We start from the raw sequence: 14,323 nt of genomic DNA on the forward strand, positions 1-14,323 counted from the left end.
CATGGGTTCCCTTGCCTGCGCCAGGGGGGGGGGTCTCGCTGGCTCGCTCTCGATTGTCATCGCAAGCCCATCGTGTAGAAATGAACAACATGACTGGATGTGCAAGAAGCCCTCATCGATAATGTGCCTCAGCGAAAGCTGCTTGCCCATCATATGGGCCACGGGCTGACTCCTTACTCGTGTGAGGAGGTATCCAAGAATGTCGCAAACCTGGTTGGGCGCGAGAACCTGGTTTGCGGGCATTTACGTGGCTGGCGTGCTGGAAAGCCCTCAGACCGATCTGAAACCTGGCTCGGGATGGTCAGGTGTAGGCGACAAGCATGGTGCCAGTGCAAGGGGCCAGTATGAGAGATTTCTAACCATGGCTGGCTGGTAATTGCGCAGTAGATCCCGGATTCCCACAAGTGCCGTCGCTTCCCCCCCCGGCCATGTTTGGCACATTCTTCCCAGTAGCGGTGAGTGAGCGATGCAGGCTTGCAAGGCTGACCAGTGAGAACGTACGACACACATCTAATCGCCATCACGCCATCTATCGCCCGGCCAAGTCGACCACCCTGCATGTCTGGATCGGGTCAAGCTTTTCCCACTGGCATTGCCGGCTTGGCTTACAGAGAATGACCTGGGGTAGAAGGATTGGGGCTCGTCGCGACGTGATGCCGGCTTGTCATCCCACCTGCCCTCCAGGGATCCCCAAAGTAGCCCGGGCTATGTTCAATTTTTCGAGGTCCGGTTTATTCAGGCTGTCTCACCGGCTCCACAATGGGATCTGCCAGGCTTCCAAGGACGGTTATGTCATCAGAACAGCACCCTCGGCAGTTATGGCCTCTTCACCGGCCAACGGTTGCCCGTGCAGCTGCAAGATGCCATGTATGTGTCTGCGACATGCAGCAGCCTGGCCTGGACCTATTCCCAGCCAGATCAACGGTCCACACCGTGACACAACACGGTGCACGAGCCCTCACACACCGCAATAAGGGTTGGCTGTCGCGTCTAGATTGTAGAACGATAAAAATACACCGACGTCTCCCCGCACTTGGCGGCCAGCTTAGACAAAGTTTCTCTCGTCCCTCCCCCACAAACCTAATTGCAACGGATCAGGTGGTGCGGTAATGAATAGCTATTGGCCATCCTATATGGAGAATTACTACTAGTTGGTTGTCCATTCCCAATGCAACCCGGCCTGGGATAAGGTGGACGGGAGAGTTCGGGTGGTCAGCTTCTTCAGAAAGCTGCCTGTATAGATCCCCAAACGATCGCATGCGTGCGTGCGGTGCAGGGATCCAGCGTGGCGTTCAGATGCCTTGGTCGCGGGTGATGCTCCGGGGTTCAACCCTGAGGTTCAACCGATTCCCAACCATCTCGGCGAATATCTTCAACAATGGACTCGACTCATGAAAGTCTTTGCTATGGCCAGGGTATGTTGCCATAACTCTCCACGCTGTGTAATATCGATGGCCTCGCCATACTCTGCTGTCCAGAGCCGACTTCCGACCCCTTGCGGCCCTCCATCGCGCCACATTTTTCCTCCCGCGGGGTTCATCGTGTTTTTGCGATTTTCTCCGCGGGTTGTCACGCCATACCGCCAACTGAGGTAGACCTTGGAGGCCGGGAGCGGTCCAGTCGGCCGACTCTGGTGGTGGCAACATTGTGATTTCAGGGCTTTCCTCTCATTGTCTTTAGTATGTAGCCATGAGTAGCCCCCGCGTGGTCGATGCCTTCACTGCTATTCGATCGATCGCAATTGGTGCCCGATGCGAGCCGGTTCCAGCGCCCTTGCATGCAATGAGGGATACTATTTTGGCCCCGCTGAGTTAAGAGCTGAAGTCATGTTGACTTCCAAGTCACCCCAGGGTGAAATGACATATTCTAGAACTCTCCATCAGCGATGCGACCATCGTACATCATTCTCACGGCTTTGTGGTGTGACCTCGTATATGCAGCCCTGCTCGGCATGACAGCAAAGCCACGGTCGAGACCGGTCCAAAGAAGTCGTCGCTAGTAGGGCCATAGCCTGGCCCGGCTGAGATGGTCAGTGATGCGGCAAGGGTAGCTTGTCGTGGACGACATGAGAACAAGAGGAGATGAGGAGATGAGGAGAAAATGCCAGGCTTGGAACGGGTTTCTGGAACGGGCCAAGATGCTGCTGCTTCCGATTGGCCAGGCTGCCTTGGGGCGGGTCTCCACCAGAGTTTTCTGCCTGAGGCTGGGATGCTCGCGTGGTGGCAGGTCCATCGAACTTTCCTTGGGTGCAACGCCGTTGCTAGTGGCGTCTGGTGATCCACCGGTGGCAAGCATGTCATCTCCCCACGTTTACTCCGTAGATCTGGGAATAACCTCACCAGCTGTTCTCACTTTCGAGGGATGGATATTGGAGTGGACTCCCAGGATCGGATGGCCCCCCCCCCCCTAATCCCCTAATAAGCAACTGCGCCGCAGAACTCTCACCACAGCATCGGGATTGCTCTTCCCTCGGCCAATCGGACTCCCTCGGAATCATCCCAGGTGGGTGCAGGGACCACCCCTTATCGTCTTGGATTTCTCACCCAGAATTTCTCGCGACGCCAATTTGCCCCCTATCAAACGTTTTGGTTCTCGCTCTGGCGCGTGTCGTGTCACATAGACCACTTACATCCACTCGTCACCTGGGCTGCCTGGGTCGCGTCGACCATATATACTAGGAAGAAGGACCACATAATATCGTCCCGTGCCACCTTTACATTCACCTTGTAAAGCACTGCTTTGTAACATCATGACCACTGCAACCACGATTCGCGTCGCGGTCACGCAGCAAGAGCCGGTCTGGCTGAACCTCGATGCCACTGTCGACAAGACGTGTCGCTTGATCGCCGAGGCCGCCAGAAACGGTGCGCAGCTCATCACCTTTCCCGAATGCTGGATCCCCGGATATCCCGCCTGGATATGGTAGGTAACATCGCCGGACCATTGCCATCTCGCTAACCGAGGCAGGTGCCGCCCGGTTGACACGCGTCTGTTCACGACGTACTTCAAAAACTCGCTCTCGTATAATTCCGAGCACATGCGTAGGCTCTGCCGCGCTGCCGCGCAGTACAGGATCACCGTGGTCCTCGGTCTCTCGGAGCGCGACGGCAATTCTCTGTACATCGGTCAGTGCACGATTGACTCGACAGGCAAGATCGTCATGCGCCGGCGCAAGGTCAAGGCCACCCATATGGAGCGCACCGTGTTTGGGGAAGCATCTGGGAGCAGCTTGTTGAATGTTGTTGACCTGCCCATTGGCAAAGTGGGCGCGCTCACGTGCTGGGAGCATATCCAGCCGCTGCTCAAGTATCACACCATGATCCAGGGAGAGGAGATCCATGTGTCCACATGGCCACCCCTGCATCCGCACTTCGGGGGTGAATCGCTGTGGGGCATGTCTGCCGAAGGTAAGCCGTCTCAATCAAGTGTGGGTGCCGACAATCTAACGGTACCAGGTGGACTGGGCGCATCGCAGGTGTTTGCTCTCGAATCAGCGGCCTTTGTTCTGCACACGACGGCCGTGCTAGGCCCCAAGTGCGCCGAGGTGATGAAGTTGACTGCGCCTTGGGACATCGTCGGGGGAGGTTCGTCGGCCATCATCGGCCCGGATGGACGCCGGTTGACGGAGCCGTTGCCGCCCACAGAAGAGGGCATTATCTATGCGGACCTGGATCAAGATGCGATTGTGTCATGCCGGCACTTTGTCGATGCCTGTGGGCACTACAGCCGGCCTGATTTGCTGTGGCTGGGGGTGGACACTCAGGAGAAAACACACCACCGTCCAACCGAAGGGAGGGCCGAGAGTGTTGCGAGGGGTCGGGACTTCCGGTCGGAAGCTGTCGATGAAAGGCCTTGGGAGGTTATTGAGTGAGATCTGGTTGTGTTGCTACTATCGACTGTGGATGCTTTCTGCGGATGCACCTTTTTCAGGTTGCATCACTGCTTGTAATCTTATCATGGAAATTCATGTATATAATCTTCTTCATTCGGGGTCTAAACCTCCGAGATATACCAATTTTCTGCCATGCTCACGGTTGTTTGAAGGCAGGTTCACGTTGTTTCCGTTTCTTCTTGATGTCAGCTGCACGGTGAGCAGCCGGATAAAAGAGATGTGGTCTGAGGGGATAATAATACTCTGTGATATTCCAGTCTAATACCCATGGACCTGCAGATCATCCGCCATCCCTCCGCACGGTCATCCAGGGGCCTCCGATTAGTGGAATCTAGCCCGTAACTCCGGTCTTGCTCTCTATCCCATGCAGTCCGGCTCTCATTGCAACCATTTACTATCGGCTAATTCGACGGGTAATGTATATATAGTAAGTATCCTTTCTACCATGCTCCGACACCAACCCGCACCACGCATCTCACCATGCACTTCCTCCCCTCTCTAACCATCCTCGCTCTCTCGCTCCCCATCGCCCTCGGCATCGACCAGTTCAACCCCTCCTACATCTCCTGGTACACCACCCCCGCCAACAACTTCACCTCCACCCTCCCCATCGGCAACGGCCGCCTCGGCGCCGCCATCTGGGGCACCGCCATTGAAAATGTCACTCTCAACGAGAACTCCATCTGGAGTGGGCCGTTCATCAACCGAGTGAATCCTAATGCCTATGGGGCATTATGGCCTGTTCGATCTCTTCTCGCGGAGGGGAATATTACCCAGGGTGGGGAGGTTACCCTCGATAATATGGTGGGTATCCCGGATTCGCCGCAGTCGTATAGTGCGTTGGGGTCGTTGCGGTTGGACTTTGGGCATGAGGAGGCGGGGATCAGCAATTATACGAGGGATTTAAATTTGAGGACCGGGGTGGTGGGTGTTGAGTATGTGTATCGGGGGGTGGGGTATCGGTAGGTCTACCTCTGTCACTGGTTTGGTGATGCTGATGGGATAGGCGGGAGTATGTGGCCAGTTATCCGGATGGTGTTGTCGCAGTGAGATTGTCTGCGAATAGGACTGGAAGTGTCGATGTGGTTTGTTCAGTGGAAAGGGATCGATATGTTGTTGGTAATACGGCGACGGTGGTTGATGGCGAGGGGGTGTTGGCCCTCACGGCCAATTCGACTGACCAGGCGGGCCCTATACGGTTTACTGCGGAAGCCAGGATTGTCACGGATGGAGGTAAGTGTGTACCCTGGACTCCGGACATGACTGATGGTTTAGGGAGGATCATGAGCAACGGCACTTCGGTGGTTGCCCGGGGCGCCTCCGCGGTGGATATCTTCTTTGACACCGAAACTTCGTATCGCTACGCCCATCAGGCGAAATGGGAAGCAGAGGTCAAAAGGAAGCTTGATGCCGCCAGAAATTCTGGATATGCAGCTGTCAAGGCAAATGCGATCGCAGATTACTCTGCCTTGTCGCAGCGAGTTGACCTTAACCTCGGGTCCTCTGGCTCCGCTGGCAACCTTCCTACCGATACCCGTCTAGTCAACTTCCGCAGTGACCCCGACAGTGACCCGGAACTAGCCTCGCTGATGTTCAACTTTGGCCGTCACTCGTTGATCTCATCTTCGCGCGCCACGGACTCTCCAGCTCTACCAGCGAACCTGCAAGGTCTGTGGAATCAAGACTTCGATCCCGCCTGGGGCGGCCGATTCACCATCGATATCAACCTGGAGATGAACTACTGGCCTGCAGAAGTTGCTAATCTAGCGGACACATTCTCTCCATTTATTGATCTGATGGACATTGTCCAAGTCCGGGGCCTGGACGTCGCCCAAAGTATGTACCACTGCCACAACGGGGGCTATGTCTTGCACCACAACACCGACCTCTGGGGCGATGCAGCCCCCGTCGACAACGGCACGACGTGGACGATGTGGCCTATGGGCGCGGCCTGGCTGTCCGCCAACCTGATCGAGCATTATCGCTTCACGCGAGATGAGACGATCCTGAGAGAGCGTATCTGGCCACTGCTTCAGAGCGCAGCCAGATTTTACTCCTGTTATCTCTTTCCATTCGAAGGATACTATAGCACGGGGCCGTCCATCTCTCCGGAAGCAGCGTTTATTGTCCCAGAAGACATGACCATAGCGGGGAATGAAGAGGGCATCGACATTGCCCCAACGATGGACAATTCCCTGCTATATGAACTCTTTCAGTCGGTGATTGAAACCTGTCGGATTCTCCAAATCAACACGACTGACTGCACCAATGCCACGTCTTATCTAGCCAAGATCAAACCTCCTCAGATTGGTTCCTCCGGCCGAATTCTCGAATGGCGTCTCGACTACGAAGAGGCCGATCCCGGCCACCGCCACATGAGTCCGATCTTCGGTCTCTTCCCGGGATATCAGATGGCTCCATTGGTCAACAAGACACTCGCAACCGCTGCGGAGGCGTTTTTAAATTGGCGCATCGCCCACGGCAGCGGTAGTACGGGCTGGTCGCGGACGTGGACCATGAATCTCTATGCCCGGCTATTCAACGGGGACCAGGTCTGGAACCATACCCAAATTTATCTGCAGCGGTTTCCCAGTCCGAACTTGTGGAATACCGACTCGGGTCCGGATACAGTGTTTCAAATCGATGGCAACTTTGGGTTTACTTCGGGGATCGCGGAGATGTTGCTGCAGAGCTATGAGAAAGTGCATCTGCTCCCGGCACTGCCAGCTGCTGTACCGACGGGACATGTACTCGGCTTGGTGGCCAGAGGGAATTTTGTGGTGGATATGATATGGGAGGGTGGTGCTCTGACCCAGGCGAATATCACGTCGCAGAGTGGGAGCTCGTTGGATATCCGGGTGCAGGGGGGTCTCAATTTTACTGTCAATGGAGAGGAATATACGGGGCCTATCGAGACTGATTCTGGGAAGATATATGCTGTCGTTCCTGTATCGCGCTAAGTGCCTCTAATAGATCCAACCTCTATGTCCCAGAATCTATACACCCTCCAGCCAAATACCTTCACACATTCCCCAACCCCCCACATCTCTATAAACAACCGTAACCTACTCGCTCACCCCCAACCCAAACATCCTCACACTATTCTCCCACGCCGCCTGCGCAACCCCCTCGACCCCCACCCCCTTCACCCCCGCGACCACCAACGCCACCCTCTCCATATAACAACTCTCATTCCGCCCCTTCACCATCTGCCCCAACACAAACTTATTATGCTTCCTCACCCCGGGCAACTCCCGCGCCGTCCCCAAATACCCCTTAATCCGCTCATCCCCACCCAACACCTCACACCACGGCGCATCGGTCTCCAACTGTAACCGCTCCAAGGGAATCTCCTTCACCATCTCTAACCCAGCCTCGGTTTGAAAACTCACCCCGTTTACACTGATATCTAGCCCCAGTGCCACTAGCGAGCGCATCTCTTCTACCGAGCCGGTAAAGGAATGGACTAAACCCCCCTTCGGTAAACGGGTTAAATACTCCGAGATGATGGCGATGAAATCCGCACAGGATTCCCGCACGTGTAAGAAGAGAGGCAGTTGCATGTCAACTGCTATGTCGAGTTGTTCGCGAAATGCCCGAATTTGCGTCTCTTTGTCTGCTCGGTTCAAGTACTCATAGTCCAACCCGATCTCTCCAAATGCCACGAGCGGGGAATTTTCCTCGGCGAGTAACCGCTCTCCTACTTCCCTCAACTCGTCGAGATACCCCCTCCCATCAGGGGTGGAAGCATAAATCTCCCCAACATGATAAGGATGCACCCCCAACGTCAACGTACACGTCTCTGGGTATTCCCGGACTAGAGAAAGATTGGTATGAAATCCTTCGAGGTTCATGGTCGTGAGGAGCATCTTCTCGCAGTTATAGGCTTTTGCGCGGGTGATTACTTCGCTGAAGTCGCACGCGTGGTATTGTTTTCCGCGGTAGATCCCTTGGAATGCGTCGGCTGTGTAGGTTACAGCGACCTGGTTTTTTGTTTAGTATCTATGGTAGGGGATGGGTGGGGTGGTTTGGGGGGGGGCTTACGTCTGCGAAGCGGAGGCAGGCCATGGTGGTGGGTGGATAGCTGTGGACGTATAATTGTGGAAGGATGAATTGGTATCGTGATGAGATGTATGTTTATGCTTGTGGTTCCGCCTGAAGGGGTTTATAGTGCCATGCTGCTGCTGCTCGTTATCGGTAAGGCGTGAAAATTTCGATCGCTTCGGATACGCTTGGCGATCGGATGCCGATGATCAGCATTACATTCAAGTTGCTTATCGGCAGTCTATTTTGAGATTCTGATACGGTACAAGTGATGTTCTTCATGTTGCTTGGGTAGGGCTGTCTAAGTAGTGGATAGACTTGACTTTTCGAATCAATTGGAATCATATCCTTTTTTGATCTTGACTACCAGGAATATATATTCACAGCTAGGCTTAAATCCGCTCGGGTTGTGAAATTATTGTAAAACGAATAAAACAAAAAAAGAAGGATCTGCTGTTTACAACTCAGAGGCTACAATATATCTAATCGCTAACTATGTGAAATGATAGGGAGAAGGGTCGACGCTAATGTGTATATGTCCATGGTCCGCTGGTGTTGACCCATGTTGTCGCAGATACACGGATAAACATGCTGCTGCTAGCTGCAATACACACCCTCTTGAGGACATAAACATAGAGAGCTCACGCTATGACTGCCACCTAGAACTCTCAAGCAGCGCCTTCGAGTTCTCAATCTCATTATGCGAAAAGCAGATACCCATGAAATTGACCATTTCCGCAGCTACACCCGTCAGCGTGTATCTATCCTAAATAGCAATAAACTCACCACTGATTCTTTTCGCAGTCGTGTCATTCTCATCGACTCCGTTGATGCGCGTGTATTCCAAAACCATTTCCACGCGTGATCGTCGCGCCTGTTCGTACAATGCTAGCCGTTGCGGGATGTTTTCGACGCGCGTTCCGGCGGGGAGTAGCACTGCCAAAGATACGGCGTCTTCGATGGCCATGGCGCCTCCTTGGCCCATGTCTAGAACTATTAGTCCATGTCATAGTGATGCAGAGAGGGGAAAATCGCACAAGGCTGGAATGGATGTGCTGCATCACCCAGCAACGCGGAATATCTCCTCACCCACGAGGGGAGGGTCTTCATGTCGAACAATTCCCACACTTTCAGATTCTCGTCCGCCCCATCAACAAGTTCTTTTACATCCGGGCTAAACTCGGAAAATCCAGCGACTAGAGCCTCCTTGCTTCCGATAGCTTGCCAGCCTATGGTTGTCAGACACATCTCACGGGATGGAAGCAAAAACATACCCTCGGCAGTACCCCCAGCTTCTGCGGTTGGGAGGAACGCACAGAGATTGAACATTTTGTTGTCGGAACACGGATATGCGACAAGCCGGCGATCCTCACCCGCCCATTCGATGAAGACACCTGGATCTCGGACGGTGTCCTGGGTGGCAGGCAGATGGCGCAGGTCATCGGTCGGGAGAAGCCATCGGAAACAGGACTTGCCCGCGGGGAATGGATACGGGGAATTTTGGCCAATCTCGTTGCGGACAATCGACTACCAGGGTAAGCTGTCGTTCAATCAATAGTGAGTGGCGAGACATACGTGCAAGCCATCTGCTCCAAGAAGAATATCTCCTTCGAATCTCTCCCCATTGTCGAGTGTCACTGACGGGCGTTCACTAGCCACATCGATGTTGACGATCTTGCAGCCCATGTGAAGGGTGGCTGTTTCCAGAGCCCGCTGTTTCAGGTAATTATGAAGATCGACACGGTGGACCAGATACCATTCCTGACCTGTTAGCATGATCCACCGATGGGGTAGGAAACATACTGCCTGCCACTTTTGACGAATCTCGGTAAAGTCTCTCTGGTATCTGAGATTGCCAAGGTGATCATATCGGTGAATCTGTTCGCTTAGCCGTCTACATCAAATGCATACTCCGTGGGAGGGGGTATACCTGCTCCAACAAGGTTCCACCAAAGTCCTTGGGGTCAATGTCCAGCCAGTTGAGGAGGGCCGTGCAGTTGGGGGGCACGTGAATGGCTGCACCAGCCTCGCGGGAGAACTTGGATTTCTCGAGAATCTATCCCGTTAGCATGCTGATGCCACATAGTCTAAGGTATTACTTACCACAACATGATGCTCCTGCTTGCCGAGAGCAATGGCAGCCGTCAGCCCCGCGATGCCGGCCCCGACGATGAGGACCTGCAGCGGTCGGGATTCTTGAATGGAAACGGTCATTGGTGAGATTGGTACTGGTCTAGCACTAGATGCGTGTGATCCTGCCCTGCAGACTAAACAGCTTTTAATGCATCGTGAGTGATCGACATGGTCTCGGAGATGTGGCTCGGGAAATCCCTCGGAGATAAGCATCCGTCGGATGCACCTTCCACCTTATATGATGCTTTTAAATCGCTCGTTTCCAGGCCCACCAGCGCCGATCTATGCCTAATATTCTCCTTACTCCGTAGTCTCTATCCATATATCGCGACTGGTGGCTGAGGGTATGGCTCTGCCGTGGCTCAAGTTGCTGCTATATCGGAACACGCTAGCACTACCCGCGATGCTTGTGCTTCCGAGTTCCGGCTGAAGACAACGTGGCGATGGGCTGATCCGGTAGCAGTTCTGAAGTAGAAAGACCATCCATCCATTATCCAGGCCGCAATTCGGCACTGTCTACATCCAGTTATACCACCACCCTAACACACCACACCAGCCACCAATCCCAGCAACTCGCCAAGCAGCCAGCTAGCATCGCTGATAGTTCCCCGCATATCCGGCATCACCCCATTTCTCCTGTCTAGATAATCTCTATACCATGACCAAACCCATGTACGACGTCGTCGCTGACCTTGACAAGCACGTCTCCCCAATACCCTACCCAAACCCAACTAACCACCCCAGCTTCCCCTACCACCCCACCACCACCACCCTCCTACAAAACTACCACACCTTCCACGGAAACGGCATCTCCTCCACCCTCGGCTACATCCCTAACACCCTCATCTTCACCTTCCCCTGGCCTAACAATGTCTGGACTATCGACTCCACCGCCTCCTCCATTACCTTGATGACAGTCCCCACCGCAACGGCAAGCACCCGCACGGCAACCCTAGAACCCACCATCCGCCAGATGGCAGATATGCAACTTTTCACCGGGTGGCGCGATGAAACGTTCCCCATCTATGGATTAAACGGGGAGGTGGTCCTGGAAATCGAACGCGCTGCGAGTGCTCTCTTCGGTATCGTTACGTACGGCGTGCAGATGTTGTGCTATACGGAAGATAGCACAGGAGTAAAGCTCTGGATCGCCAAGCGCTCATCTCAGAAACAGACCTATCCGGGCATGTTGGATACCACTGCCGCGGGGGGGATTGAGTACGGGGATGTTACCCCGGGAGGTGATTATGCGGGAAGCGACGGAGGAGGCCTCCATTCCGATGGAGGGGTTGGAGAGAGGGGTAAGATTTGTGGATCGGATTTCGTATTTTCATGTCAAAGGGGGAATGAGGGAGGGGTTCTTGCAGCCTGAGGTGGAGTATTTGTTTGAGTTGAAAATGGAGGCAGGGATGGTCCCAATGCCGACGGATGACGAGAGGTTGAGGATTTTCGACTGTGGAGGACAGAGCAGGTTCTGGAGGCGTTGGCGAGGGGGGAGTTTAAGCCGAATAGTGCGGTGGTGGTGGTGGTGGTGGACTTTCTGCTGAGACGGGGGTTGTTGGGGGATGATGCGGAGGGGATTCAGGAACGGCTGCATCGGAGGTTGCCCTTGCCGGTGGTGGATCATGGAATTGTGAGAGGATGATGTTCATGGTGGCGATGATAGGGCAGCCAGATGACTGGGGTAATGAGTCCATCCATGCACCCGGGTTAGGGTTTCAAGATGGATCCCTTTCCTACAGGCATTGACCTGGGACATTCAAGCATATGGTCCATCAGAATTAAGTACTTTTTTCTAACCCGAAATCTATGTATATCCTCATCTATCCGGTGGAATCCCATTTCTCCACAAATGGGTATCAACAAACAGGATCAAAGCAGATCACGTAACATGCTCCTTCTCCTCCTCCTTGGGGATCCGCACCGACGTGACCGTGATGAGCGCCGCCACCAACTGACACCCCAGCGCGAACCACCAGATAGACCGCAGGCCATGGAGTCCCACACTGCCATCGGCCTGCTTGTCCACCCGCGTGCCAATCGCATCCGCCACACTGGTGATGATGGCCGAGGACAAGTTCTGGTTCGTCACCAGCAAACTGCCTGCGCTGCCCTGGTACGAGCGTGCCACGTTACTAGTGATGAAAATGGACGCCGCCGCAAAGGCGAGATCCGGGCCAAACGTGACCAAGGCCACGCCCGGCAGCGACAGCTCCCAGTACGTCGTGGTTGGCGTCTGAGGCAGAAAGAAGGCCGGGCCCAGCGTAAAGGCGAACATGGAAATGGTGTAGATGTAATGTCCCGGTACCAGATGGAGGGTGCGACTGACCACCCAGGTAGCGATGACGCCGAAAATGGCATTCGGCAGATGATACAATGCCACGTCAATCGGACTGGCATGCTGAATCCGCAGCCAGAACTGGATGGCGTAGAACTGCCAGGCGCCAAAGAATGACCCGAAGCCCATAAAGTAGGCGATCATCAGCGGCGTGAAGCCCTTGGTCTTCCACAGCCGCGTCGGAATCAACGGCCGGGTCACGTACCGCTCCACGATGAACAGACCGATCAGCAGCACGATCCCCACGGCGGTCAGCACGCAGGTGTACACCGACCAGTCGGTCACGCCACCCTGCGTCAGACCGAACAGCAGGCAGACACAGCCCCCCACGGCAAAGGCCGCGCCGAGGAAGTCGAACTGGCGCAGGGAGGGCACTTCCCCGCCTGCGGTATCCGCCATGGGTCGTAGCGGAGGTATGGAAAAGTACGCCCCCACGGCACAAATGGCGGTGATGATGGCGTTGCAGCCGAAGATCCAGGGGAGATGGCGGTAGAGCAGCCCGCCTTCAATGGCGCCCAGCGAGAAGCCGAACGGGGCACAGGCAGCCATGGCCGAGAACACGCGGTTCTTGCGAATGCCCGGCTTGTAGACACGGCCCAGGATGCTCATGCTGCCCGAGACCAGCACCCCGATGGCAAGGCCCTGCATGGCGCGCACCACGAAGAACAGCACATACCGTGACGGGTGCACGGAAAAGGCCCCGATGATGTTCCAGGCGCTGAGCCAGAGGAAGGCCCCCACCATCAGGCTCTTCGGGGGCATGAGGTCGGTCAGAGAGCCCGACACCACGACCGAGAGGCCATTGGCCACGTTGAATGAGCCGACCAGCCAAGGCAGCTCGGTGTTGGTGATGCCGAGGGCTTCCCGAAACTGCAGCTGGGGAGCCAACACATCGCCCAGAAGGAACGAGAACAACATCAGACCCGCGGAGCAGACCATAACGAGCACAATCTCGGCGCCGAAACTGCTAATCTCCGGAGGCCGGCCCTGGGTCCGCTTGGGGGGTGGTGGAGAGCCGGCCTCGTCCGCAAAATCCTGGTCCCGCGGGGCCAGGGAAGGCCGTCGGTAGCTGAGATGCTGGCCGTCGGTTGGATCGGCATCACCGCGACTGGGCCGTGCGACAGGCAACCCATAAGAGTCATCCTCGCTGTCATCCCGGGCGCGTGTAATGGTGTGCGGGAATTTCTTCAGCGCATCATCGGGAGCCGCCAAATGGGCGAACAATGGATCCGGGGTTTGGGCCCCAGTCGCGGGGGTGGAGGCGAATTGGCTGCTGCTGGCCGGGTAGGTCGCCGAGAAGGAGGATCTTCGCGATATGGGAGCAGAATCCACGCTGGTCTGCGTCACCTGGGCGGCCTTTTCCTTCTCGTCGACGGGACTCGGCGATCGGGATGCATCCCGGGTCGGGTAGGGCTCGTCGGCAGACATCTCGACGAAGACAACCGGGCAAAAAGGGTTGAGAAATTCTCGTACCGCACGAGGCCGAAGTCTGCAGTCTGGCGATGCTTTTATGGAATCTCGGGATCAGGTCTCCGTCCGACTGGGGCAGAGTGGACCAGACCAGCGCAGCGTCAGGGTCTTAATGGGATCAGGCAGAAAATGGGCAGCCGCCATGGGCAGCGTCGCGACCGTCCCCCTGACTCGGTGGCCAGCCGGGCAGCCGTTGATAAGTCGGGCCGTGGCCACCCTGACGCTAGTGATAAGATTTTGCACCGCTAACAGCCATGGTGGGCGGGAATCCCTTGCGGTGGTTTGCGCGTCGCTCGTCCGGGTGGAGCCCAAGCATCCACGGTTGATCCACGGCTGATCCGGTCAATCCACATCCACCGGATTTCATTTTCCTGAACGCGCTGCCATGGCCATCATCCTCGATGATGAGTGCTGGTGCTGCCATGTCGCCACCGTAATTCTTACCT

General features: G+C 55.4%; 7 protein-coding genes across 7 annotated transcripts; 4 read left to right on the forward strand and 3 right to left on the reverse strand.

Moving 5' to 3' along the window:
- Nucleotides 1-335: 335 nt before the first annotated feature.
- On the forward strand, nt 336-1,182 carry BO80DRAFT_247274 (uncharacterized protein). Its single transcript, XM_025714601.1, has one exon. The coding sequence runs from the start codon at nt 429-431 to the stop codon at nt 972-974; it is 546 nt and encodes a 181-aa protein (XP_025570160.1). The 5' UTR covers nt 336-428; the 3' UTR covers nt 975-1,182.
- Nucleotides 1,183-2,398: 1,216 nt separating this feature from the next.
- Nucleotides 2,399-4,053, forward strand: BO80DRAFT_429567 (carbon-nitrogen hydrolase family protein). Its single transcript, XM_025720498.1, has 3 exons — nt 2,399-2,922; nt 2,968-3,407; nt 3,456-4,053. Exons 1-3 carry the CDS (start codon nt 2,750-2,752, stop codon nt 3,869-3,871), a joined length of 1,029 nt encoding a protein of 342 aa, XP_025570161.1. The 5' UTR covers nt 2,399-2,749; the 3' UTR covers nt 3,872-4,053.
- Nucleotides 4,054-4,359: 306 nt separating this feature from the next.
- BO80DRAFT_418103 (glycoside hydrolase family 95 protein) lies at nt 4,360-6,852 on the forward strand (the record flags this gene model as incomplete). The annotated part of the gene is made up of 3 exons (XM_025718249.1): nt 4,360-4,854; nt 4,899-5,125; nt 5,168-6,852. Exons 1-3 carry the CDS (start codon nt 4,373-4,375, stop codon nt 6,850-6,852), a joined length of 2,394 nt encoding a protein of 797 aa, XP_025570162.1. The 5' UTR covers nt 4,360-4,372.
- Nucleotides 6,853-6,957: 105 nt separating this feature from the next.
- Nucleotides 6,958-8,035, reverse strand: BO80DRAFT_418106 (TatD family hydrolase; the record flags this gene model as incomplete). The annotated part of the gene is made up of 2 exons (XM_025718250.1): nt 7,937-8,035; nt 6,958-7,875 (listed from the first exon to the last, which is right to left on the reverse strand). The coding sequence occupies exons 1-2, from the start codon at nt 7,958-7,960 to the stop codon at nt 6,958-6,960; spliced, it is 942 nt and encodes a 313-aa protein (XP_025570163.1). The 5' UTR covers nt 7,961-8,035.
- A 360-nt stretch (nt 8,036-8,395) lies between these two features.
- Nucleotides 8,396-10,211, reverse strand: BO80DRAFT_393116 (FAD/NAD(P)-binding domain-containing protein). Its single transcript, XM_025717244.1, has 8 exons — nt 10,040-10,211; nt 9,867-9,992; nt 9,740-9,814; nt 9,512-9,697; nt 9,211-9,463; nt 8,974-9,165; nt 8,723-8,923; nt 8,396-8,677 (listed from the first exon to the last, which is right to left on the reverse strand). The coding sequence occupies exons 1-8, from the start codon at nt 10,148-10,150 to the stop codon at nt 8,583-8,585; spliced, it is 1,239 nt and encodes a 412-aa protein (XP_025570164.1). The 5' UTR covers nt 10,151-10,211; the 3' UTR covers nt 8,396-8,582.
- Nucleotides 10,212-10,660: 449 nt separating this feature from the next.
- BO80DRAFT_429569 (uncharacterized protein) lies at nt 10,661-11,893 on the forward strand. Its single transcript, XM_025720499.1, is given in 4 exon segments — nt 10,661-10,696; nt 10,716-10,717; nt 10,737-10,768; nt 10,814-11,893. The coding sequence occupies 2 exon segments, from the start codon at nt 10,740-10,742 to the stop codon at nt 11,439-11,441; spliced, it is 657 nt and encodes a 218-aa protein (XP_025570165.1). The 5' UTR covers nt 10,661-10,696; nt 10,716-10,717; nt 10,737-10,739; the 3' UTR covers nt 11,442-11,893.
- Nucleotides 11,697-14,173, reverse strand: BO80DRAFT_247403 (efflux pump antibiotic resistance protein). Its single transcript, XM_025714603.1, has one exon. The coding sequence runs from the start codon at nt 13,833-13,835 to the stop codon at nt 11,952-11,954; it is 1,884 nt and encodes a 627-aa protein (XP_025570166.1). The 5' UTR covers nt 13,836-14,173; the 3' UTR covers nt 11,697-11,951.
- Nucleotides 14,174-14,323: the final 150 nt, after the last annotated feature.

This window comes from Aspergillus ibericus, assembly GCF_003184845.1.
Source record: "Aspergillus ibericus CBS 121593 unplaced genomic scaffold BO80scaffold_66, whole genome shotgun sequence".
NCBI classification, from domain to species: Eukaryota; Fungi; Ascomycota; class Eurotiomycetes; order Eurotiales; family Aspergillaceae; genus Aspergillus; species Aspergillus ibericus.